The 25155-nt window shown below is 43.8% G+C and overlaps 1 protein-coding gene across 7 annotated transcripts in view; it reads left to right on the top strand.

Moving 5' to 3' along the window:
• Nucleotides 1-24464, top strand: part of Gapvd1 (GTPase activating protein and VPS9 domains 1) — a 78484-nt gene extending 54020 nt beyond the window's left edge. For 4 of the 7 annotated variants that reach the window (XM_041674366.1, XM_041674363.1, XM_041674362.1 and 1 more), the window contains 11 exons: nucleotides 360-447; nucleotides 1272-1352; nucleotides 5591-5713; nucleotides 7479-7608; nucleotides 11479-11588; nucleotides 11984-12143; nucleotides 13395-13582; nucleotides 18632-18845; nucleotides 20328-20400; nucleotides 22110-22307; nucleotides 22511-24464. In XM_041674366.1, the coding sequence (XP_041530300.1) occupies nucleotides 360-447; nucleotides 1272-1352; nucleotides 5591-5713; nucleotides 7479-7608; nucleotides 11479-11588; nucleotides 11984-12143; nucleotides 13395-13582; nucleotides 18632-18845; nucleotides 20328-20400; nucleotides 22110-22307; nucleotides 22511-22651 (1506 nt within the window). In that variant the 3' untranslated portion in view covers nucleotides 22652-24464. The remainder of the gene's footprint in view (nucleotides 1-359; nucleotides 448-1271; nucleotides 1353-5590; nucleotides 5714-7478; nucleotides 7609-11478; nucleotides 11589-11983; nucleotides 12144-13394; nucleotides 13583-18631; nucleotides 18846-20327; nucleotides 20401-22109; nucleotides 22308-22510) is intronic. The other 3 variants (XM_041674368.1, XM_041674367.1, XM_041674364.1) reach the window with 1 other exon arrangement.
• Nucleotides 24465-25155: the final 691 nt, after the last annotated feature.

The following is a 25155-nucleotide window of genomic DNA, read 5'->3' as shown; positions in this document are numbered from 1 at the left end:
TGAACTCTACCCAGAAGGAAGCTCTAACACTTCCTTTATAAGTGAGCTTTGGGTACCCGTGATACCATGTTCTGTTAGCTCTTTGGTTTTCTAGCAGTTATGGATAGTACCTACCCTCACACACACCACCCTGACCTGAAGGGTGTTCTTCCTCACAGCAGAGGGCGGTGCAGGCATTAGTAGTTTTCTGTGCTGGGAATGTGACTTAGAGGCCATGGGCCCTGAGTTCTCCCCTGCTAACACCCCAAAAAGAACAGTTTTAAGGCAAATAGGACTGGCATACAGCCTTACTGAAATTCTTTTCATAACAACTTATCCTATTGCTCAACTCACAATAAAGCATCAGACTCTCTCTGCAGGCTGAAGAGCGCAAGGATAGTGATGATGAGAGATCAGACAGGAGCAGGCCTTGGTGGAGAAAACGCTTCGTGTCAGCTATGCCTAAAGGTAATTTCATAAAACTTTAGAGCTTCAAGTCTCACCACGCCTCTATGACGTTGCTGGGCCTGTCTCTAGCTGTGTGGAAGTGTAGAAATGCTTTCACTGAGAGAATGCTCTGGCAGAGCTTTAAAATGTCCTGTTCTTTGTGGGAAGTGGCAGTGGTGTCCTAAATGGAAATATGCCAATCACTGTTGTTAAACATGGAGGACTCTTGGCATGCTATTGTTGCTGTTAATTTAATGTATTTAAGCCACTTTGATGTTCCTGGAACAGATCTAAGTTTCACATGTCTATGTGCATTGAAAACGTGTGTGCCCTACAGAAGTAGCTAGTGTCTATTTTGGAAGGTACTTGTATACATTTATTTTTAGTGAATAGCTTGACATTGATTGAGTCAGCAGAAATTCCTCTTCCTGAAGGAAGAGATCACTCAAACGTTGGGGACCTGTCCCATAGGCCTTTCCCCAGGCTGTGCACTTACAGGAGGCTGAGACCTGCTTCTGCCCATGCTCAAGTCCACTTAATGGGGCGGAGTGAGTGAGGCAGGAACTCTGAATGTGTTCTGTTGGCGAGGTTAAGAGGCAATGGTTTTGATTTACTCCCAGTGGATCCTCATTAAACCATTCTTTCTATGGCAGAAGACTCCACAGTAGCTTCTGAAAGCTCCTTTAAGAACCATTGATGCTATCTTAATGATTATCAGTTGACATTTGGGATTTCTAAACTTTTAAACTTTCAGCCTCCCTCACTTAGAAATGTTGGCACAGCAGTTAACTTCCAAGGAGTGCAGTATGTTGTATGTCACACTACTGACTTTATTTAATTTCCAGCTCCTATACCATTTAGAAAGAAAGAAAAACAAGAAAAAGACAAAGATGATCTGGGGCCTGACAGATTCTCAACACTCACAGGTTTGTAGACCCATGGGCTTCCTGGCTCCTTCATTCCCAGAGCACATATTTCATAACATTTTTTTCTTGGATGCCATAAGCGTTGCCTTTTTAGAAGAGTGTGTCTGTGTGTGTTCGGTGGGGAGTATGTTCTTCATGGCTCTGTGGTCCACCTAGGGGCCACGGTGGGTCTTGGTGTGCTCTTCCTACAGACCACCACTACCATCACCATCCTCATTACCATAACCTGTTTCTGACAAGGCCTGCCTGAGAACTCACCGCCAGGGGACAATGCCACTGCCACGGGCTGTTGGAGCGTGTGGCGCTGCCTCTAGTGCTGTGCATGCCATATCTCTGGACGATTGGCTGGCTAGTTTTCTCTAACACTGGCTGTAGGATACTAAATTTATTTTCATCTGTAGTTCTAGTTTATTTAGGATCACAGTGAAATACTATGATATCATTTTATTTTTTTCATGATTAAAGTATTTGTTCAAACACAAATGCCAACCATTGTACTAAAAGTTAAAGATCTCACTAGGTTTTCTTTTTTGTTTTTTATAGCTTGACCCACTATTACTGCTGTCCAACCCATGGCAGAGCTTTAGGGATCTTCCCTGTCCCACACCTGCATTCTGTAGCTCCCTTGGTGCCCATAAGCCGAGCATGAGAGCTGGTGTAAATGGCCAGTGCCGTAGTGCATCTGGAGGGAAGTTTACTTCTCTTTTTGTTTTTTCTTATCTTAATTTTAAGGTGTGCTGTCTTCCCATTCTAAGTCATAATAAAGCTTTTTAAGTTAAAAGTGGAATAGGTCAGCTGGATGGTGGTGGCGCACGCCTTTAATCCCAACATTTGGGAGGCAGAGGCAGGCGGATCTCTGTGAGTTTAAGGCCAGCCTGGTCTACAGAGTAAGTGGGTTCCAGGACAGCCAGGGTTACACAGAGAAACCCTGTCTTGGGAAAAGAAAAAGAAAAAAAAAGATGCTCTCAAAAGTGACCAACCAGCACAATACGTGCAGCATCCCATTTTGATGCTTGTTCTAATGTCTGATTGTACGTGTTAAGTGCACCCATATATCAGTCTATATAACCCTGCTTTATTTGATACAGTAACTTTCCTATAATAAAGGGTCTGAGCAGCAGGAGACAGGTGGATAGGCCACAGTTCCCTGGTGAGCACAGCCCGTCTGTCCTATTCAGTCAGCAAATACTGGTTGATCATCTGAGTCTTGCCAGACACTGTACTAGGTACTGTGGGTGTTAAATCAAATCACACATGGGCTGTGTGTGCTGGAGCATTTCAGTGTGGTTAGAAAGAGTTGAAAAGATGCTGTTTTGGAGCAGTGTGTCTGTCTATTTTCCTGTGTCCCAGGTCTTGCTGTTAGGACACCAGTGTCATTGAGTATACTGGTGCACGCCTTTTAATCCCAGCACTCAGGAGGCAGAGTTGAAGGCCAGCTCGGTCTACAGAATGAGTTCCTGGCCAGTGCCTTTAAAAGAAAGGACAGAGGGGGGTACAAGCAGTGCATACAAGCTGAATTACATTGTTGATTAAGGACTTTGAAGAAGTTGTAAGTTGTTAGGTCTTTGAGCAATTTTTTTTTTTCTCGAAGAGATTGGAAGCTGAATAAAGCTTTTTTCTTTTCACAAAGTGGTTCATTTTCTTTGGGTCTGATCGAAGAATCTTAGCATTCTTATTGGAGAAATTCTATCCAGTCCTAGCTAATGGAGGTTTCAGTGTTATAAACAGGTGTTCCATGTGAGCCTGACTATATTCCTGCTGCTCTAAGAGCTGACTTTGTGGTCTGTCTCAGTCTTCCTCAGTATTTGTGCATGGTGACTTTTCTGTGACTGAATCAGACCTCTATGACTTCGTATTTATCTTTACTATGTTTCATACACTTTCCAGTTTCTGCTGGGTACAGTTGGTTTTTTAATCATTTTTACCGGCTGTAAATGATTTGATTCTATTACACTGTAGTGTAACTATTCTTTTGCTATTGAAGCACTTAAACTGCTTCCTCCCATTTTTCTCTGGGAATACCTTTGTGCCTATGGTGTTGTCATTATGTTATGTAACAGTGCTGGGGACTGAACCCAGGCTTACACCTGCCATCAGGCAGTCTCCTACTAACTGTACCCCAGCCCTACATAGCAGCTTATCAAAGGAAAATGCAGTAAGCAACATTATAGTTTAATTGACTCATTTTAGCCAATTTATATGTGTCCCTTTTACAGTCCTTGTGAGCTCTCAAAAGATAGCAGTGGAGCTGGAGGGATGCTCAACACTTTGGAGCACTTGCTGCCCTTGTAGAAAACCTGGGTTCAGTTCCCGTCACTTGTATGTTGGCTTACAGCCAGCTGTAACTCCAGTTCCAAGGGCTCTGAAACCCTCTTCAGGCACCAAGTGTGCACATAGTACATGTGCATGCATGAGCAAAACACTCCAAATAGTAAATGAATAAATAATGAGTCTTTTTAAAGCTATATCCAAAAATATTGTTCCTTTAAAGGATTCTGCAATGGTTGCACTTATATTTTGAAAAAGTTCACAAGAGTTTCTGAGTCTCTTGTCATGACTACACTACTTACAGCAGACAATCTTAAATGACTTTGGGAGTCAGGTATGCTTGCATCTATAATCCCGGCACTAAGAAGGCTGGGGCAGGAGAATTGCCACAAGTTCAAGGCCAGTGTAGGCTACAGAGTGAGACCTGTCCCCCAAAAAAAATAAAAACTAGAAAACACAGCTTTGTGAATCACTGTATAGCTTGAGGTATGTTATAGAAATGTGAATAGCAGATACTTGTTTGTGGAGGTGAAATGTCCTTGAGCATGCTGCTCAGCCTCCATGCTTCTCTGTGCAATTGTCTGATGAGCAAGTGCCTACACAGGTGCTTGGCACAGTTCACTGCTATGTGGTACACATGTAATGAGTACCAGCTGCTGTTGCCATACATACAAACCATGCATAGTGGTTTTAATGAGATTTTTCGAAATTTTTCCAAATGGAATTCTACCAGAATGTAGCTTGGTTACCTATTGACCTAGCTCAGTCTTAGGAGTTTCACTATGGAACTTTATTTTGTATTGAAGATTCATAGTAGTTAATGAATGAGTACTGTTTGAGAATGTAGGCTGACTTGTGTGTGCGGTGCTGGGAATCAAAACTCAACCACTGAACTATGTCCCTAGCTTGTCTTTTTTATTTTATTTTTTTAAAATATTTATTTATTATGTATACAACATTCCTTCCATGTATGTTTGTATGCCAGAAAAGGACACCAGATCTCATTATAGATGGTTGTGAGCCACCATGTGGTTGCTGGGAATTGAACTCAGGACCTCTGGAAGAGCAGTCAGTACTCTTAATCTCTGAGCCATCTCTCCAGCCCCTATTTTTTAATTATTTATTTATTTATTTATTTATTTTTGAGACAGAGTCTCACTATAAACTAGGCTGGCCTTGAATTCACAATTCTCTTGCTTCTACTTCCCAAGCACTGGAGTTACAAGCATGTATCATGACAGCAAGCTAGCTCAACAGTTTTGATAGCTGATTTGGTTGTCAGGGTAACAGACGCTTGGGTTCTCTAGCAATGCCAGTGACTGTTGTACGGAATGAAGAGCTGTGCCCTGACAGCTGCCCTGTCATGAACAGGTGGGGTATGAGAGAAACGTTCAGATGTGATATAAAGAGAGAAAGGAGAAAACCGTTTTAATTTTATCAAAATTAATAAAAGATTAAGTCTAATTTTAAATAGTTAATTTTTTTCCTTCAGCACGGAGATATCTGATTGTGTATATAAAAATTTATTGTTGGGATTGGTGCGGTGGTGTGTCTCAAGTCTTAGCACTTGGCAGGCTTAGATATAGACCCACAAACTCAAAGCCTGATCTTGGGCTACACAATGAGTTAAAGGTCAGCCCGGGTTATATAGCAAGACTATTCTTTTGTTTGTCCCCCGATCCTAAAAAAGGAACCTTTGGTAGAAGTTTTGTTGACATGAATTGACCGTTACTGTGACTTGAACAGTGCTGAGGTGGAGGGATGCTTCCTGTGTCCTGCTTTGGGAAGGCGCTCAGACCTAGCAGTGGGGTTGAGTAGGCAGCTGCATGGCGCCTCATAACACTGAGATATGTGCCCTTTTTAGTCTGACCTCCTAATCTGCCTTTGGGATCACACTACTGGTGTCATACTAACAGCAGGGTTGGTATAAACCCTGGGGAATAATGTGCTCTCTTTCTTTTCCCCTGCAGATGAGCCCAGCCCTAGGCTCAGTGCACAGACTCAGGTTGCTGAAGATATTCTGGACAAATATCGGAACGCCATTAAACGGACCAGCCCCAGTGAAGGAGCAATGGCCAATGACGAGAGTGCAGGTGATAACTATCATAGATCTAACAGTATCAGTTTACTATGGTGATAACAAAAGTCCTGACTGCAATAGCCTTTAAAATAGGCCATCTAGAGGTCAGGTCAGATTAACATGTCCCTCTCTATACTTTTCCACTAAACCTGGGCACCCCAGATGTTCAGATGGTTTAGGGTTAACTGAAACTTGGTGCATGTTTTAGTGAGAGAGAATTCTTTTTTACTGTCTAGAGAAGTATGATTTGATGTAGTTACAAACTTTAGTGGAGCTGTGGTAACTGACATGAGCCACGGCACCTTTGTTGCTTGGTACCTCTTTTCTACAGGGTTCTCTCTTTTCATGGAGGAATACTCGTAAAAATATGGAATCCTCAAGATAAAGGGAAAGCAAAAGCATATAAAACCATAAGCAGTTTGCTAAATCTGTCTATGCCTGCATATGCTGAGAGCATTTTCTGGAAGATTCATCAGCAAGCAGTAGCATGAGCTGCTCTGAGGCGGATACCTAAGGCTGAAGAGGAAATGTTGGCAAGGAGGAATTCCATCTTTTTGTTTTTCCTTTTCAGGGTAGTAGGGTGGGAAGACAGGGTCTCTTACTCTGTAGGTCAGGCTGACCTTGAACTCAGAATCCTCCTGCCCCCCAAGTGCTAAAATTATAGGCATATGCCAATCTGCCATCATTTCTAACCTTTTTTTTTTTAGGTGGGGGGAAGCTTTTTAAATAGCAGTAAGTGAAGGTTAATAAACCTTATATTTAGACTTACCAGCTACTAACGTTTTGTCATAGTTTCCTATACAGTGTCTTTATTATATTCAGGATCAGTTTATTCCTTTTGACTTGGAAGACTTTTTTTCTTTTTTCAAGAGAGTCTCATGTAACAAAGACTTGCATCAAACTAACTGTAACAGTGGATAACCTTGATCTCTTTTTTTTTAAGATTAATTTTTTTTATATGTATGGGTATTTTTACCTGCATGTATGTGTCTATGCAGCACATGTGCAGTACCCATGGAGGCCAGAAAAGGGTGAGGGTATTCTATCCTCTGGAATTGCAGCCAGTGTTCTTTTCTTCTGGGCCATCTTTCCAGCCCTGACCTTGAACTCTTGATCTTCCTGCCTCCACTTCAAGTTCTGTAATTACTGGCATGCATCACACTCATTTTATGTTGTGCTGGGGATGTAATCTATGGCTTGCATGCTAAACAAACTCTACTGACTGAACCCCATGCCCCTTGACTGTATGTTTGTATGTATGATCTTGTATTACTTGACTTAGTAAATACATAACACACAGATCTGGCCTTGCTGTGTTTGTGTTAGTCCCTGACTAAGCTTTAGGTGTGGTGGAAAGGCTGTGTTGAGGAAAATCAGGAGACAAGAGTGAGGGTCTATCTGTTCCAGCATTTGGCCAACCAAGGGATCTTCTGCCAGGACTGGAGTCCGTGTCTCTAAAGTGAGAGTATTTTTTAAAATGCTTTTGAGGCTCTTAGTGACTCCGATTTTGGAATATGAGCTTTATGAAGTTATCTCAAGTATTGACTATTTTGGACTGGGATAGGAAGAGCAACCATTCTCTGCTTTCATATCTGCTCTCTTGATACTTTGTTGTTGATAACCTGGTTATGTATCTGAAATTTGTTTTTTTTTTTTCTCTAAGAACTCTTATTTTGAGATAAGCTAACTCATGATTAAGTTGCTCTGAACACCTACTAGTACCAGAAATTTCCACATTGACATGGGTTCTCCTTTTCTTGGGTTCGGGTTTTGTTTAGAGGTCATGGGTGATGGTGAAAGTGCTCAGGACTCTCCGCGGGATGAAGCGCTGCAGAACATCTCTGCTGACGACCTCCCAGACTCTGCCAGCCAAGCGGCCCACCCCCAGGATGCTGCTTTCTCTTACAGGTATTTCGTTCCAGAGTTGGAAGCTTGGGGTTTGGACTTTTTATCCCCGTTTTAATCATTTTGAGTCAACCAGTTGTTAAGTATAAAGAGCGGCTGGACTGTAGTAATATGAGCGGCGGGACGATGAAGTGCTTGTTGCACACGCGGTATGCAGACCTAAGGTGAACACCCTTTGCCTCCCTGGAAGAGCTGAGCGTGATGGTGTTCACTTGTAATCTTAGCACTGGAGCCCAGGGCTCACTGGCCAGTTGTCCTAGTCTGACTCTAAGCCAGTGAGAGACCCTATCTCAGAAAACAAGGTTGATGGCATCTCTTCAGGAATGACATTGAGGTTGTCCTGTGTCGTCTATGTACTTACACATGTGCATACACGCACACGTGCGCTAAAGAGAAAAATGAAATGCTGTTTAGTAAGAAAACTCACTTAATGCTAGGTGTGGTAATGCATGCCTTTAGTCCCAGCATTCAGGAAGTAGGCAGGCAGATCCCTGTGAATTTGAGTCTACAGAGAGAGTTTCAGACAAGCTAGTACTATACAGTGAAATACTTTTTCTTTTTTTAAAGAAAATACTTCAATTGTGGATATCAGATATCAAAAACATTAATTCAGGGATTAAAAATTACTCCTATGTAGCGGGCTTTCTTTCTGGCCACCAACTAGCTCCTAAATAAAGACACGGAGACTTATTAGTTATGAATGTTCAGCCTTATCTTATGATTGTTCCACTAGCCCTTATAACTTATTTTAACCTTTTTTTCTTCATTCACATTTTGCCTTGGGGCTTTTTACCTTTCTTTCGTTCTATATGTTCTTCTACTCTGTGTCAACTCCATGTCTGGTTGGCTGGCAGCTGCCTGGCTGGCTGGTATTGGGTGTCTTTCTCTCTTTCTTCTTCATTCTCTCTCAGCCTGCATTCCTCTTCCTACTTATTCCCTCTGTCCACTAGCCCTGCCTACCCCCACTGCCTAGCTATTGGCCATTTAGCCTTTTATTAGACTAATCAGGTACCTTAGGCAGACAAAGCAAAACATCTATACGTTGTTAAACAAATGTAACTCATCTTTGTGTAGTTAAAGTAACCTTCCATGGGGCTGGAGAGATGGCTCAGGTTAAGAGCATTGCCTGCTCTTCCAAAGGTCCTGAGTTCAATTCCCAGCAACCACATGGTGGCTCACAACCATCTGTAGTGGGGTTGGTGCCCTCTTCTGGCCTGCAGTCAGACACACAAACAGAGTATTGTATACATAATAAATAAATATATTTAAAAAAATAAAATAACTTTCCACAACAAGTAGCTTAAACAAATTGCAGTACCACCATTTGCACAAAACAGCAGCCTGTGTGGGGTATGGTGGGGGGTCCAGATAATCAGGAATAGTTGTAGGATCATCCCACTGAGCACTGAAGCTCAGTCCTGGCCTCCTCTCTGTTCCCTGCAGCCTCCTCCCACAGGGCTTGAGAAAGTAGGTTTGGGAACATGGCATTTGCACTTGCTTGGTAAGGAGATGCTGCTTCCTTGGACAAGGAGGAGTACAGCACCCTTGCCTAGCTCATTTTTTTTTATTTTAATAATTTATTTATTTTTAAACTATAAACATTATTTTAGAGCTGGACATATGGCTCTGAGGTTAAGAGCACTGACTGCTCTTCCAGAGGTCCTGAGTTCAGTTCCCAGCAACCACATGGTGGCTCACAACCATCTGTAATGAGATCTGGTGCCCTCTTCTTGTGTGCAGGCAGAACACTGTACACGCAACAAATAAATAAGTAAATAAATCTTTTTTTTAAAAAAACTGTAAATCAGGTGACTTTAATATATTTTATGATATTCTTGGCAAAATGGATATACTGATTAATTTTTGTCAACTTGTTACAAACTAGAATCACCTGGGAAAACAGAACCCCAAATGAGGAATTGCCTCCATTGGCTTGGGCAGTAGGTGTGTCTTTGAGGCATTTTCATGATTGATGGTTGAAGTGGGATGTTGTTGGTTGTTTTACTATTTTGACTTTGGAGGGGCATCACCTAGCTTCTAAATATATCACACACCATACACAGAGTCTTATTATTCCTTATCAGTGCCTGGCCTTTGTTTGACTTATTTCTAGACAGCTTTTTCTTAAATTATGCCATCTATTTTTTTGTCTCTTGGCTTTTACCTTTCTCTACTTTATGTATTACTTTCACTCTTACTCCATGGCTATCTGTAGGGTTGGGTGACTGGCCCTGCAGTCCTCCTTTCCTTGTTCTTGCTCCTCCTCCTTCTTGACCAGATTTCTCCTATTTTTCTCTCTGCCTACCAGCCCTGCCTTGCTATTGGTCGTTCAGCTCTTTATTAGACGAATCAGGTGTTTTAGACAGGCAAAGAATCACAGAGTTAAACAAATAAGAGCATAAAAAAAATGCAACACATCTTTGCATTGTTAAAACAAATGTTCCACAACATAAACAAATCTAACACGTCTTAATATTCTACAACTGTGGGAGGGCCCAGCCGGTCCTCTGTGGGCAGTTCTGCGTGTGAGCAGGTGATTCTGGACTGTATTAGAAAGCAAGCTGAGAGCTAGAGAGGTGGCTCCGTGGCTGAGCTTGCACTGCTCTCCCAGAGGACCCTCATCAGGTGATTGATGGCCATGTGCGACTTCAGCTCCAGGGGGTCCGGCACTTCTGGCCACAATAGGAAGCCACACTCAGATGCACAAATATACACACATACGCATAATTTAAAATGGTAAAAAAAATACATTAAGAGCCGGTCGGTGGTGCACGCCTTTAATCCCAGCACTCGGGAGACAGAGTCAGGCGGATCTCTGTGAGTTCGAGACCAGCCTGGTCTACAAGAGCTAGTTCCAGGACAGGCTCCAAAAAACCACAGAGAAACCCTGTCTCGAAAAACCAAAAAAAAAAAAATACATTAAGGTAGGGGGCTGAGCAAGCCAGCAAGCAACTTTCCTCCGTGACCTGCTTCTGTTCCTGCTTGAGTTCCTGCCCTGACTCCCCTCAATGATTGACTACACATAGGAGCCCAATAAACTGTTTTCTTCCCAAGTTGCTTTTGGCCATGGTATTTATCACAACAATAGAAAGCAAACTAGGACCATGGTAAATATTATGTTTGATGAGTTTGATTTCTAAATTAGTTGTTTAGTAGGGACAAATCTGCTAAGGCAAGGCCCAAGTCATGAAGTGGGTATGTGATGACCCATGGAAGAAGAAACAATTGTTTTTTTGTTTTTTTTTTCCAAGGCATCAAATTCCCTTCTTTAAACACCACCACAGGACCGGGAAGGGCCATAAGTTATAGTAAGGGAAAGAAATACCGTGTTGCTGTGGAAGGCTAGAAGGCAGCCTCTACTGAAGAGGCTGTGCCACCACATGCAGTAGGTGGGAAGTTGGAGCACAAACCTCCAAGCAGTAGAACACAGCAAGTGTGACTCTTCCGTTTGTTTTGTTTTGTTTTTGCAGTGGATGGGCTTGTCTGTGCAGGACTGACGTGTGACTGGTAGACAGCATGCAGGTTGGCTGTAGGTGTCTGTGTTGTGACATGCCCTCTGTCCACTCTCAGCACTTCCTGTGACCTCAGTGTGCTTAGATCATAGGAATTCTTGACTGGACTTGTGCAGAGCACACTTCCAAACCTCTCATTTAGGAACTAGAGGTATCAGTCAGCTGAAACTGATCTTTTCTTAAAGAATCATTTGAGTTCTGAGCTAACATAATTGTGTATGTGTAAAAATCAGTAAAACGTGCCATTTCTGGCTGAGGGTATGCTTAGCTGGAAGTCCTAGGTCCCAGCTCCATCCACACAAAAAGAGGATGTGATCATTTCTGTGTAAGTAAATTAATGTGCCCTATACCTACTCTTCAGAGACGTAAAAAAGAAGCTGAGGCTTGCTCTCTGCTCTGCGGACTCGGTGGCCTTTCCAGTGCTAACCCACTCAACAAGGAACGGACTGCCTGACCACACAGACCCAGAAGGCAAGTCAACCCCACGACTCTCTCTCCCACACGCACAGCTGCCTCCTTTAGCTGCCACTGACAGAAATTCATTTAAGTCATTTAAGGGTACTTTGATCCCCCTTTTTTAAGGTTTATATAAGTATCTGTGTGTTCGCCGTGTGTGGAGCTGGAGTTCAGACAGTTGTGAGCTGCCTTGGGTGGGTGCTGGGATCTGAGCTCCAGTCCTCTGGAAGAGCAACATGGGCTCTTAATCACTGAGCCTTCTCCCCAGCTCCTGGTACTTTGATTTCTGATTATTTATTTTCTTAACAAGAGTGGCAGTACTGTTTGGCTCTAATGGTTTGCTGTGTAACAGGATTGATAGCCCAGGGTGTGGATACCCTAACAGAACTCTTGTTTTTGTTTCTTTTTAGACAATGAAATTGTATGCTTCTTAAAAGTTCAAATAGCTGAAGCAATTAATTTACAAGATAAGAACTTAATGGCTCAACTTCAAGAAACAATGCGTTGTGTGTGCCGCTTTGACAATAGGACTTGTAGGAAGCTGCTGGCATCCATTGCTGAAGACTACAGGTACTGTTCCAACCCGGCCAGTTTATGGATCTGACTGCAAGCTGGCACTGGTTTGTGGTGTTTCTTTGTTTTGAGGGAAGCTTCTTGTTTTAGTTGGTCTTTATTGAACAAATGAAGCTATATGACTATCTTTACTTAGATAGAGCTTTTTAAACAACACAATTTAGAAATGTTATTACCAACAGTTCTTGCTAATAAAGAAGTGTAACTTACTTCAACTTTGCATAAAAGGAGGTAAAAAAGGGTTGGGGAAGCAGCTCAGTAAAGTACAACCATGAGGACCTGAGTTTGGTTCTCCAGCACCAGGCAAAACCGGGCATGGTGGGATGTACCTGCAATTCCTTCTCAAGGGAAATGGATTCATATGAATCCTGGGGGCTTGCTGACTAGACAAGGTTGCAGACTCCGGGTAAGTAAGGGATCCTGTATGCAAAGAAAGGGCAGGTGGGGCCACAGGATAAAGGTACATGCCATGGAAGCTTGACAGCCTAAATGAGATCTCCAGAACTCACACAAAGGTGGAGGAGAGAACTGACTTCACAAAAGCTGTCTGTGGGCTCTACATGCATGCTTGGCACAGTTTTACTCACACGTGTTTATAGTAATAATCTTTTAAAAGCAGGTAAATAGGTTTTCTGCCACTGTGAGGCCAGGATAACTAGGTTATGACATATATATATATATATATATATATATATATATATTTTATTTTATTTTTTTACATGTATTAGGAAAGACTCTAAAGGGCCAGAGAAGCAGATATAATCTTAGGAATTTTGCTGCCAAGGCCTAGCCAGTATGGGGGAATGTGAGTGCTGCACATAGGCAGAATGGAAGCTCCTAGTCTTAGGGGATCTCATTACATTAACACTAAGCAAATAAGTGGTAGTGGTACTTAGTGATCTGGTGTATATAATTTGTATTTTGCTCAGCAGCCAATTTTCTGTTAACTTGTGTCCTACAAGGATGGAGACTATGTTTCCATAATAAATGAGTTTGCAGAGGACCTTGGAGACATGGGAAGTTAGGTGCCAATGATAAGTACCACAGAACCATGTATAAGTGTTTTATTTCTTGAGCTGGCAGTGCAGATAGTTCCCAAGATACTTGTCTACAGCCTCTTGTGCCAACTTATAAAAATCACAGTCTATAAAGTAATTGTTTTAAAAAAGTAACGCTCCTAGTTGCTGAAGAAAATATGTAAGTACATGCTGTATACATCTGATGATCGGTAGTACTTTTTCCCTTCAGGAAAAGAGCCCCATATATTGCTTATCTCACCCGCTGTCGACAAGGACTGCAGACCACACAGGCTCACTTGGAAAGGCTCTTGCAAAGAGTTTTGCGGGACAAAGAGGTGGCCAATCGGTATTTTACCACTGTGTGTGTACGGTTACTGCTTGAGAGCAAAGAAAAGAAGATCAGGGAGTTCATTCAAGGTAACTACTAAATGCATTCAGACAAACATCTCCTCAGCCATGTGAGATGGAAGAATTGTTTTGCTTTGCTGATTTAGAGTCTTAACTTACTTAACTACCCATTTCCTCCCTCCCTCCCTCCCTCCCTCCCTCCCTCCCTCCCTCCCTCCCTTCCTTCCAGATTTTGAAGACTGGTGAGATGGCTCAGCAGTTATGAGTACTGGCTGCTCTTCCTGAGGACCAGGGTTCAATTCCCAATCCCCACATAGCAGCAGCTTATAATCATCTTCAGTGCTAGTTCAGGGATCCGCTCTCTTCTAGCGTATGCAGGGACCAGGCACATACACGATGCACAGACATGTGACACAGTAAAAATAATAATAATAATTAGAAAGGAGATTTTTAGTGTGTGTGTGTGTGTGTGTGTGTGTGTGTGTGTGTGTGTGTGTAAAAGCCAGAAGAGGGATCCGATCTCCTGGTACTCAAGTTACAGGCAGTTGTAAGATGCACCTGGATGCTGGTAACCAAACTCCCATCCTCCGGAAGAGTAGCAAGCTGCTTTTAACTGCTGAGCCATCTATAGATAAGATTTATTTTTATGACTTTTATTTATAAATTTATGGAAGGATAAGATATCTTGACGGAGTTGGTTCTCTCCTTCCACTGTGTGGCTCCATGGGATCTGGAGGGTTCTCTAGAGGAACATAACTGATAGAACTATATATTTATGTGTGGGATTTATAAGAATGACTTACAGTTTGTTGTTTAGCTAGTCCAACAATAGCTGCCCATAAATGGAAGGTCCAAGAATCTGGTAGTTATTTAGTCTCAGCTAGTCTTTATTATACACCAGAATTCTGAAGAAATAGGCTGTAATTCTGGTGAAGGAATCACTTGCCAGCAAGAGTAGGGCAAGCAGGCAGAGAGCAAATGTTCCCTTCTCTTCCATGTTCTTTATATAGACTGCCAGCAGAATGTGTGGCCCAGATTAAAGGTGTACAATCACACCTCAAAAGATCCAGATTAAGCCAGGCGATGGTGGCGCACGCCTTTAATCCCAGCACTCGGGAGGCAGAGGCAGGCGGATCTCTGTGAGTTCGAGACCAGCCTGGTCTACAGACCTAGTTCCAGGACAGGCTTCAAAGCCACAGAGAAACCCTGTCTCGAAAAACAAAAACAAAAAAAACCAAAAACAAACAAACAAAAAGATCCAGATTAAGCCAGGCGGTGGTGGCGCACACCTTTAATCCCAGCACTCGGGAGGCAGAGGCAGGCGGATCTCTGTGAGTTTGAGGCCAGCCTGGTCTACAAGAGTTCCGGGACAGGAACCAAAAGCTACGGAGAAACCCTGTCTCGGGAAAAAAAAAAAAAAGATCCAGATTAGAAGTGATCTTTTTCTACTTCAAATGATTTAATTAATAATAATTTTCTCACTTGGGTGTTAGTTGACTGCAGTCTGCAGTTGTGGTCGGGTTGATGGTCAACAATCACCATCACAGGATCTGACCTGGGTCTTCTGGCTGGCAGCAATTGTCGTTATCCACTGAGCCCAGGCCCAAGGTTTTGTGTTCTTGGGATGACTTTGGGATTGATTCTCTGAAAAGACAGGGAGAAGTTTTGGGTGAACACAGTCCAGATTTTTGGCTGAAACCCTAAATAGGCTGGAGAGTTAGCTCAACACTTTGTAAGAACCCAATGTTTTTGCAGGGGACCGAGGTTTGATTCCTAGTACCCACATGGCAGCTCACAAATGTCCATAACTCCATTTCCCTCTTTTATCCTCAGAGGATACATGTGGACACACAGACACACAGACAAAGCAATCGTCTACATAGAAAAAAATAAATCTTTAAAAAATAAATAATAAAAGATTTATACAATAAAAAAGAAAGAAAAGAAAAAGAGTAAGAATGATGGAGGGAAACCTAAAAGACTCCCAGAGCTGTGTTGAAGGAACTTTATACCACAGATGGGCTGCCTGAAACTGCTGTCAGTATCAGCGTAGTCCAGATGGGGTCACCATCTAAATTCAGAGCTGTCACTTGAAGAGACTCATTCAGTGGTGGGCTGCTGCTGTTCCAGCACGCTGGAGGGAGGACCAGATCATTATCCTGCAGATGCTGGCCAGCTCTCACTGTTCACTTCACACTGCCGTCTGCTCTGTGGACATGGTACCTAACTCAGGATGGGTAGGGAAGCCACCCCTGTGTCCGCTGCTTAGCTACTGGAGTGAAAACTGAAGGTTTGGAAGACCTCTGCTCAGAATGGGTGGGTGGCCACAGATCTTGACAACCCTGCCTGCAGGATGTGCTTCCTGCCTAGGTGCACATTATCACATGTGTTAATTCAGTACATCCAGATGCCAAAAATGCAGGCCACTCACAAAGCAGAAATCTGCAATAATGTAGAGATCAAATGGCAGCTTCACTTTTGTGTGTGGTGTGTGTGTGTGTGTGTGTGTGTGTTTGTGTTTTGTTGGGCTTTTTCTTTGTTTGATTGCTTTCTTTTTTTGGGAGATGGGATGATACAGTCTTGCTCTGTATCCCTGGCTGGCCTTGAAACCACAGAGATCATTGTGTCTCTACTGCGTATCCCGAGTCCTGGGATTTGAGTTGCGTGCTATCTGCCCGGCTTTAACCTTTGAAACCCAATACCTATAACCTAGCACTTGGGGGCTGGAAGAGGACGATAAATTTAAGTCAGCCTTGGTTACAAGGTAAGACATTGTCTCAAAGAAGAAAAGAAAACTATGGGCTGGTGTTAAGATCTGTAAGCTGCTCAGGGGCCTGAGGCCGGAAGATCCCACATTCAAGGGTTTCCGAGAATATTGAGTGAATATAAGACCAGGAAGGAGAATTAGGAATTCAAAGCTAACCTGTCTCAAGATTAAAAGTGAAGGCATAGTGAGAACCTAAGTTTAGTGGTAGCAGTGACCCGGCTGTCCCCAGTGCTTCAAACACAAGCATCTAAAAGTAGTCAGCATTGATATCACATATCTAAGTTGCATTATTTTTCTCTCAGTTGAGTATCTGTATATTAAGAATTGAAGCCAGGCGGTAGTGGTGCACGCCTTTATTCCCAGCACTCGGGAGGCAGAGGCTGTGAGTTTGAGGCCAGCCTGGTCTAACAAGAGCTAGTTCTAGGACAGGTCCCAAAGCCACAGAGAAACCCTGTCTTGAAAAACCAAAAGAAAAGAAAATAAAAAAGGAATTGAACCAGGCAGGGAGTTGGGGGAAAGATGGCTCAGTAGTAAAGAGCACTGACTGCTCTTCCAGACAACTTGGGTTCTTTGCCAGGACCCACCTGGCAGCGTACAGCTGTGTATAACTCTAGTTCTAGGGAACATGAAGCCCTTTCTGGCCTCTGCAGGCATCAGGCATACATGCAGGCAGAACACCCATATACATTTAAAAGAGAATTGAAGATGTTAAATTTGGATCTACGCTTTCTTTCTTTTTTCAAATTTTAACCTTTAAAAAAAATTATTTTTTTAACCAGGTGGTAGTGGTGCGCCTTTAATCTCAGCACTCAAGAGCTAGTTCCAGGACAGGCTCCAAAGATACACAGAGAAACCCTGTCTTGGGGGGGGGGGGGGGCGACCAAGAAAATATTTATTTTTTACATGCGTGCTCTGTCTTCATGTATACCTGCATGCCAGAATAGGACATCAGAGCCCATTACAGATGGTTGTGAGCCACCATATGGTTGCTGGGAATTGAACTCAGGACCTCTGGGAGAGCATCCAGTGTGCTTAAATTGCTAAGCCCCGGATTTACTTTTTCAATATTATTTTTGATTCAAAATCACATGTAGCCCAGGCTACATTCAAACTCACTGTGTAGTCATGGCTATCCATGAACTATACTGATCTTTTCCCCCAACTCCAATTAAGGCAAGTGTGGACATGTCAGCTCCCTCCCTCCCCTGACAGTTTCTTGTGAAACAGTCCTAGCTGTCCTGGAACTTGCTTTGTAGACCAGACTGGCCTCGAACTGGCAGAGATCTACCTGCCTCTGTATCCTGGGTCCTGGCATTAAAAGCATGTACCACTACCCCCTGGCCAACATTTGTTTTATTTGGGTTTTTTTTTTGTGTTTTTTGAGACAAGAGTCACAGTGTATCCCAGTATAATCCTCCTAACCCAGCCTTCCAGATGATGAGAATATAGCCATCTGTCACCATGACCAAATTGTATCCACACAGCTTTTTTGGTTTTTTGAGATAAGGTTTCTCTGTAGCTTTGGTGCCTGTCCTGGAACTAGCTCTTGTAGACCAGACTGGCCTGGAACTCACAGAGATCCACCTGCCTCTGCCTCCCAAGTGCTGGGAATAAAGGCATGTGCCACCACTGCCCGGCCTCACAACTTTTAAAAAATGGTATATATTTAAAATAAAAAACTATATTTTGTAAGAAACAAATATTTGCATATTTCTTACTTTTTCCTGCTTTTAGTATTTTGTCTATAATTTCTAAAATCTCATCCACACACTTTTGACTTTAGGGTATTAGCATAATTAGTTAATTAGGATGATTTCTACAGATCACTCTCCCTTTCCATAGAGCCGTGTCTTAAGGTCACCCGTATGCCCAGTGGAGTCTTTCTGCTATGTATAGACCGAATGCTGCAGACGTACGGCTGATGGCCGTAATGAAGTGACCGTATCACACCCGGCTGGATAGAATGGGAGTTTCTAGAATCCTTCATCTATCCAGAGCAGTGTGTGCTTTAAAACTTATGACCAGGGCAGGGAAGATGGCTCGGTGAATAAAGGCGTTTGTCACCAAGCCTGATGACCTGAGTGTGGTTCTTGGGACTCATATGGTGGAAAAAACCAACTCTTACAAGTGGCTTCAGACCTCCACATGTGTGCTATGCCAGCTGCATGCTCTCCCCAGAAATAAGTAAATATTAAAAAAAGAGATAAAAATAAAGCCAGTGTTTATTTCTAACTTTTCCATGTAGCACTGGAGATAAGGGTGATGGGAACAGAGTAGATATGTGGGGTCCACTGTGAGTCTTTGTAGAGTTACTTCGTGGCATGTTTTAAAGACGACTGTTTCCCTTGGAGACTTTCAGAAACTTACTGCCGCTGATGATAAAACTGCTCAAGTGGAGGACTTTCTGCAGTTTCTGTATGGTGCAATGGCTCAGGATGTCATATGGCAGAACGCCAGTGAAGAGCAGCTGCAGGATGCCCAGCTGGCCATCGAGCGCAGTGTGATGAATCGGATCTTCAAGCTCGCTTTCTACCCTAACCAGGACGGGGACATTCTCCGTGACCAGTGAGTGCGTCTGTGTGGAATTGTAAAGGGAGATGTATCAGTTACCATTTCCACTCATCAGCTGTGCAGTCAGCGTGCACGAGAACACCCTGTTGGCAGGGTTATGCACAGTAGGAAGAGAGTAGTATGACCTTGTGTGGTTTCTGAAAGGCTCTGCTGTGTACCTGCCTCAGATGGTGTTCTGAGTCTGCTCTGAGGGGTAAATTCTTGCTAGTTGTTTCACTTGGCCCCAGCATCCTTCTTAGGAAACCATTTCCTTCCCAGCAGAAACTGCTGGTGTTCACACCTTTAATAGTCTGTGGTTGTTGTTTGCTATTTGTTTGAGTCATGGTTTCTTTTCTTTTTCAAAGATTTTTATTTTACATGTAGTTTGTTTGGTCTGTATGTGCACCATGTGCGTGTCTGGTGCCCTCACAGTCCAGAACGGGGCTTCAGACCCTCTAGAACTAGAGTTACAGATGGCTGTGACCTGCGTATTTTCAGTTCCTCATTCACACCCCTCACTGCTAGTCTGTACTTAGGGCCTTGTGCATGCTACACAAGCACTCTTCTCTGTGTGGGGAGGCTGGAAGGTCAACTTGTGTCTTTTTCAGTTGCTCTTGGTTTATTTCTAAGGTGTCTGCTGAACATAGGGCTCAACAGTTCAGCTAACCTGGCTGGCCACCAATCTCCTGGAATCTTCCCGTCTCCACCATTGTAACTCTGAGGCTAGAGGGATGCACGGGGAGGTCAGGGGTCTGAACCTAGGCCTTCAGTTTCCTTTTCATTTCTCCCACTCGTCCCCCGTTCATTACCACATGCTCTCTTCCCTGCAGGGCTGTCCATCATAAGAGTGGGAAATAAACTGTTAAGTCAAGTGTGGTCTCTTATGCCGTAAGCCCAGCACTGGACAGCTTAGGCAAGAGGTTTATCTCAAGGCCAGCACAGCATCAAGAACATATAAATGTGTCTCAATATATATTTATTGAGAATTAATATTAATATTTGAATATCAAGACACATCCACAATTGTATGGTATATGACTTATACCTCAATAAAGCTGTTTTTATTTTATTTTATTTTTCTTTTTTGGATTTTTGAGACAGAGTTTCTCCGAAGCACCCGATTCTTGTCTACTTGAATCTTAAGTAGAAATAGTCTTGCTCTGTAGTCCAAGCTGGTTGTGTCTTCCTAATCCCTCCCTTAACCTATGGCTGCAATTACAGGTTTCCGTTGCCTTGCTTGGTGTATATAATCTGACCTTGTTGTTCTTGTTTTTGGGGATAGTTTTCTACATAGACTAGCCTCTAACTTACCTTGTAGCATATGCCGAGCTAGGAGGAGCCTTTTTAAGTATACTTAGGACTAAGAGAGCCTCAGCCATAATGTAACTGTATCTAGAAGTGAGTAAGATACTTTGTTTTGATAAATACAAGTGTGACTGTTTGCATGCTCTGTTTCCAGAAATGTGCATTTACGTGTGAATTCTGGGTACTTTTCAGGGTTCTGCATGAACACATCCAGAGACTGTCTAAAGTGGTGACTGCCAACCACAGAGCCCTGCAGATTCCAGAGGTAACAGGGGCTTGTGTACAGTGCAGGTGGGCAGAGGGCCTCCACTGGAGCAAGGCGCCTAAGCACCCCACAGTAGAGAACACCACTTCCCAGTGCTCTTCCAGTTGACTGTCACTGTTCTGAGGGTCCTTCCGGGACTTAGTGGAAGAGCAGGAAGAACCCACAGGAGGGTTCCCTTCAGTGGCTCTCTTCCTTGGCAGGCATGTGCTGTCCCTGCACACCTTCTGCCAGATAAGAACTGTTCCTGAAAAAATGCTCAGGTCTGCATGGCCTCAGGACAGCTGCTCAGATGAGCTCTCCTGCGCTTTCTCCTGAGGAGGTTGCAGGGTATCAACTGCTTGAGGCTTCTGGTTGTGAAAACTTCCTTACAGTGAAGCCGGGCATGGTGGTTCACACTTTTAATCCCAGCACTCAGGAGGCAGAGACAGGAGGATCTCTATGAGTTTAAAGCCAGCCTGGTCTACAGAGCAAGTTCCAGGACAGCCAGGGCCACACAGAAAAACCCTGTCTTGAAAAACAAAACAAAAACAGAAATTCCTTATAATGAAACACAAAGTCTATGAAGTTTTACATTATCTTTGGTGTGGGTTTTTTGTTGTCTTGCTTATTTATTTGTTTGTTTGTTTGTTTGTTTATATTATTTATTTGAGATAGATTCTTTTTATTGTGGTTGTTTTTCGAGACAGGGTCTCATTATGTTGACCAGGCTGTCCTTGAACTCACAGAGATCCACTTGCTTCTGCCTCCCAAGTAGTAATAGGTTCTTATGTAGTCCAATCTGGCTTCAAGCCTGCTGTGTTGCTGAGGCTGGCTTTAGACTCCTGATCCTCCTGCCTTGATCCCCCAAGTGCTGGCTTCACAAGCTTCTGCCACCATCCTGGGCTTCGAGTTAGTTTTTTTCCTAGAACCGCTGCAGCAAATATTCTTAATGATGTTTACATTGCCTTCTGCTGACTTGTCTGTGCTTCTGGAAAGTCTCATCCTAGTTTTGTCAGAAACCCGGGACAGTTCTGAGCTCCAGGCTCTGTGGTATACCGTCTCTGTCCCCATGTCCAGGCTCTGTGTATACCGTCTCTGTCCCAATGTCCAGGCTATGTGTATGCCGTCTCTGTCCCAATATCCAGGCTATGTGTATGCCGTCTCTGTCCCAATGTCCAGGCTCTGTGTATGTCGTCTCTGTCCCAAAGTCCAGGCTCTGTATGCCATCTCTGTCCCAATATCCAGGCTCTGTGTATGCCGTCTCTGTCCCAATGTCCAGGCTCTGTGTATACCGTCTCTGTCCCAATGTCCAGGCTCTATGTATGCCATCTCTGTCCCAATGTCCAGGCTCTGTGTATGCCGTCTCTGTCCCAATGTCCAGGCTCTATGTATGCCATCTCTGTCCCAATATCCAGGCTCTGTGTATGCCGTCTCTGTCCCCATGTCCAGGCTCTGTGTATACCGTCTCTGTCCCCATGTCCAGGCTCTGTATACTATCTTTGTCCCGATGTCCAGGCTCTGTGTATACCGTCTCAGTCCCGATGTCCAGGCTCTGTGTATACCATCTCAGTCACGATGTCCAGGCTCTGTGGTATACCATCTCTGTCCCGATGTCCTGGGTGGGAGAGAAGAACAGTCCCTTGTCCTCAGCTTGATGGGTCAGGCACCGTGGCTGCAGTGCAGGTTGCTGTTGGATTTGTGATCTGTATGTTGTCTACCATCTGGCTTAGGTTTATCTTCGTGAGGCCCCGTGGCCGTCTGCACAGTCAGAGATCAGGACGATAAGTGCTTACAAGACTCCGCGGGACAAAGTGCAGTGCATCCTGAGGATGTGCTCCACCATCATGAACCTCCTTAGTCTGGCCAACGAGGACTCTGTCCCTGGGGCAGATGACTTTGTCCCTGTGCTGGTGTTCGTGCTGATAAAGGTGGGTCTCTTGATAGTGTCTGATAGTTCATGTGGCCTCCTGAGCAGGGTCATAGATAGGTTCAAATCCCTTGAAGGTGCTTATTTCCAAACAGTGTAGGGATCATTGTCCAGATGGTGGCGTGGCATCCTGTCACAGGTGCTGAGATGGCTCTGACTGTAGCCCACGAGTAATGGGCTCTTTCTTATTTTCCACCTGTCTAGGCCAACCCGCCCTGCCTGCTGTCCACTGTGCAGTACATCAGCAGCTTCTACGCCAGCTGTCTGTCTGGAGAGGAGTCCTACTGGTGGATGCAGTTCACAGCCGCCGTGGAGTTTATTAAAACCATCGACGACAGGAAGTGACCGAGACCAGGTCCACCAAGGCATCGGACTGTTGCCAGGAAACAGATCTCTAAGACAGTGTGAAGATTGTTTTGTCTAATATGTACAGCTTCCAGACGTTTCCAGTGGCTCTTCCCAAGCAGATTAACAAGCTAACACGCTGGTTCTCTCTCCTTTCAACCTTCCTGAGTTGCGTATTTTATTTCTTGTCCCCAAGTAGAGAGTAGTACTGCAAAAGGGACCATGTTTTTTCCAGGTGTTTTAAAATATTTAAAAAAAAAAAAAAAGAAAAAAGAAAGAAAGAACAGAATCTTTTAGGAAACGTCCAGATCTCCTTTCTTGGGTCCCTATTTGTCCCTTTCATTTTAGAAAGAACAGTGTGCATCTTGTAAGACCCTGTCTCACAGCATTGGAGCAGAAGGCCAGCTGCACTGAGGGTTTCAGGAGTGTATGCTACAGCCCTTCCCATAGATACACTCTCCTGAGTCGAAAGTGAAGAAGGAAATGTAAATATAATATATATTTATATTTGATGTAATATGGGCATCTTCAGACTAATAAACAAGGACAGTTGCTGAGAGTAGGCTGTGACGTTCCCTCTTGTGAAATGGTTTCCTTGACAAAATTTAAGCTGAGCTTAAAAGCAAAACCAGATATATTTATTAGTGTGTAATAGTTCATTACTCTCCATGTGTGGAGTTTGCTGGGGAAGTCATGTAGGCATGTGCCACCATGGACATGTGTTGAGCCTGCACACCAGGACAGACTCTGTCCTGCATTACATAGGACGAGCAGTTCATGGCCAGGTGTGCCATGCCCTTTGCCCCTACACACTTGAGTAGAAGCCACAGACAGGGTCCCTTTCAGACCCTTAATTGTCATCTGTTTTTGATGATTATTCACATTGAATGCACAGACCAGGAATTCAGTGAATGTCATTTTTTAAAACTAATTTGTATCGTCTGCTCTACTGATCCAGGTTTTACTAGTGTTAAACTATTTTGATCAGCCACACTATTCTTATGTGAAAAAAAAATCTATTTTGGCAGGTTTCTGTGCCTTTATTGCCCTCTTCTGGAAAAAAAAAAAAGTGTTTCCGTAGTTTGGTTTGCATTGTACATCAGCAGTTAATCAGAATGGGCTTTGGTGCCGGAGAAGCTGGCCGAGGACCCATACCAAAGCCTCAAGCACAAGTCTTGTACGTAGGCCGTCACTGGCTGGTTCCACCTTGTGTGTTCCTGACCGTGGTCAGCTGTTCTGAAAAATGCCGCGATCCCACACTGTCATGTCCCTTGTTGCTGGCAGCAATGCAGGCATCTTGTAAGGGACCTGTGACACAGACACGAGCAGATGGGTAGAGAACTCGGCCACACTGTGCCAAAAGAAGCTGGGCTTTCTTCATGCTTTCACCTCTTCCGGTCCCTGAAAACCCCCAATAGGAATTTACACAGGAATGTGGGTGTGGTGTCTGCCTTTAGGGAAGGATCAAAACTAGAGCCACAAAATATACTTTGAAATGTTGGGTCAGGAAAGCCATGTTCTTCATGGGCTGTCATTGTCAACCTCGCCTTGGTGTCAGACGATCCATCCCATCATACGTACATTGCAAGCCAAGCTATGGCATGGTTCCGTGATGAGGTGGGGTCTGACATCTGCTTCAGCATTGGTTCAGTGGATGTTAAGTCAACAGAAGATTTTTGAATAGTTAAAATTCATTGTTAATGGGACTTAACTTGTAAATCAACGAGAGATTTCTCTCTCTCTCTCTGTAATGGTAGCTAAACATATTCCATGTTATCACTGTGGAAATAAACATGAAGATGTGGATGTTGCAGCAGGGCTCTTTTCTCTGGAGCGAAGGTGGCGGGTTTGAGGTCTAGAGCCACACTACTACCCAGGCAAGTGGTGAGGTAGAATTTGGTATTAGTAATGCCTCTGGACTTGGGGGTTAAAGGCAGCACTGCCCTGGGGGCACACAACCCCCCTAAAACCCAGCAGGAGCCAGTAGGACTCTAGCATCCACCATCACTGCTTTCAGTCAGGCTGGAATTCTTTTCTTCCTCCCAGATTTATTGATTTTATTTTATGTGTCTAGGTGTTTGCCTGTCTGTCTGTGTACCATGTTTATGCAGTGCCCGTGGAGTCCAGAGGAGGGCACCAGGTGCCCTGGAACTGGAGTTGCAGATGGTGGCAAACTGCCTTGTGGGTGCTGGGACTGCTGTCTGCGTCCTCTGGAAGAGCAGCCAGTGTTCTTAGCTGCTGAGCTGTGGCTTCAGCCCCCATGAGAGAGTTCTTGAAGTATTGATTTCTCAATTTAGCCAGTATTTACTCTGGCAATGGTAGCATGTGAGACTGAAGGGCACTCCGTTTGTGTTCTCCTGGTCCTCAGGATTCCTGCTGTGCTCCTAGCGCTTTTCCACATGAAGGCTCAAGTGTGCAAGGCACCTTGGGAAATGTTTGGGCACCCGAGATTATTATATAGAATTTACAAAATTGATGACTATTAAATGTGGAGGCAGTGGCTC

Source organism: Microtus oregoni, unplaced genomic scaffold, assembly GCF_018167655.1.
Source record: "Microtus oregoni isolate MIOR12 unplaced genomic scaffold, Mior012 000025F_ref0000491, whole genome shotgun sequence".
NCBI lineage: Eukaryota > Metazoa > Chordata > Mammalia > Rodentia > Cricetidae > Microtus > Microtus oregoni.
The sequence above is the reverse complement of the archived record's forward strand: the minus strand, read 5'-3'. Positions and strand labels throughout refer to the sequence as shown.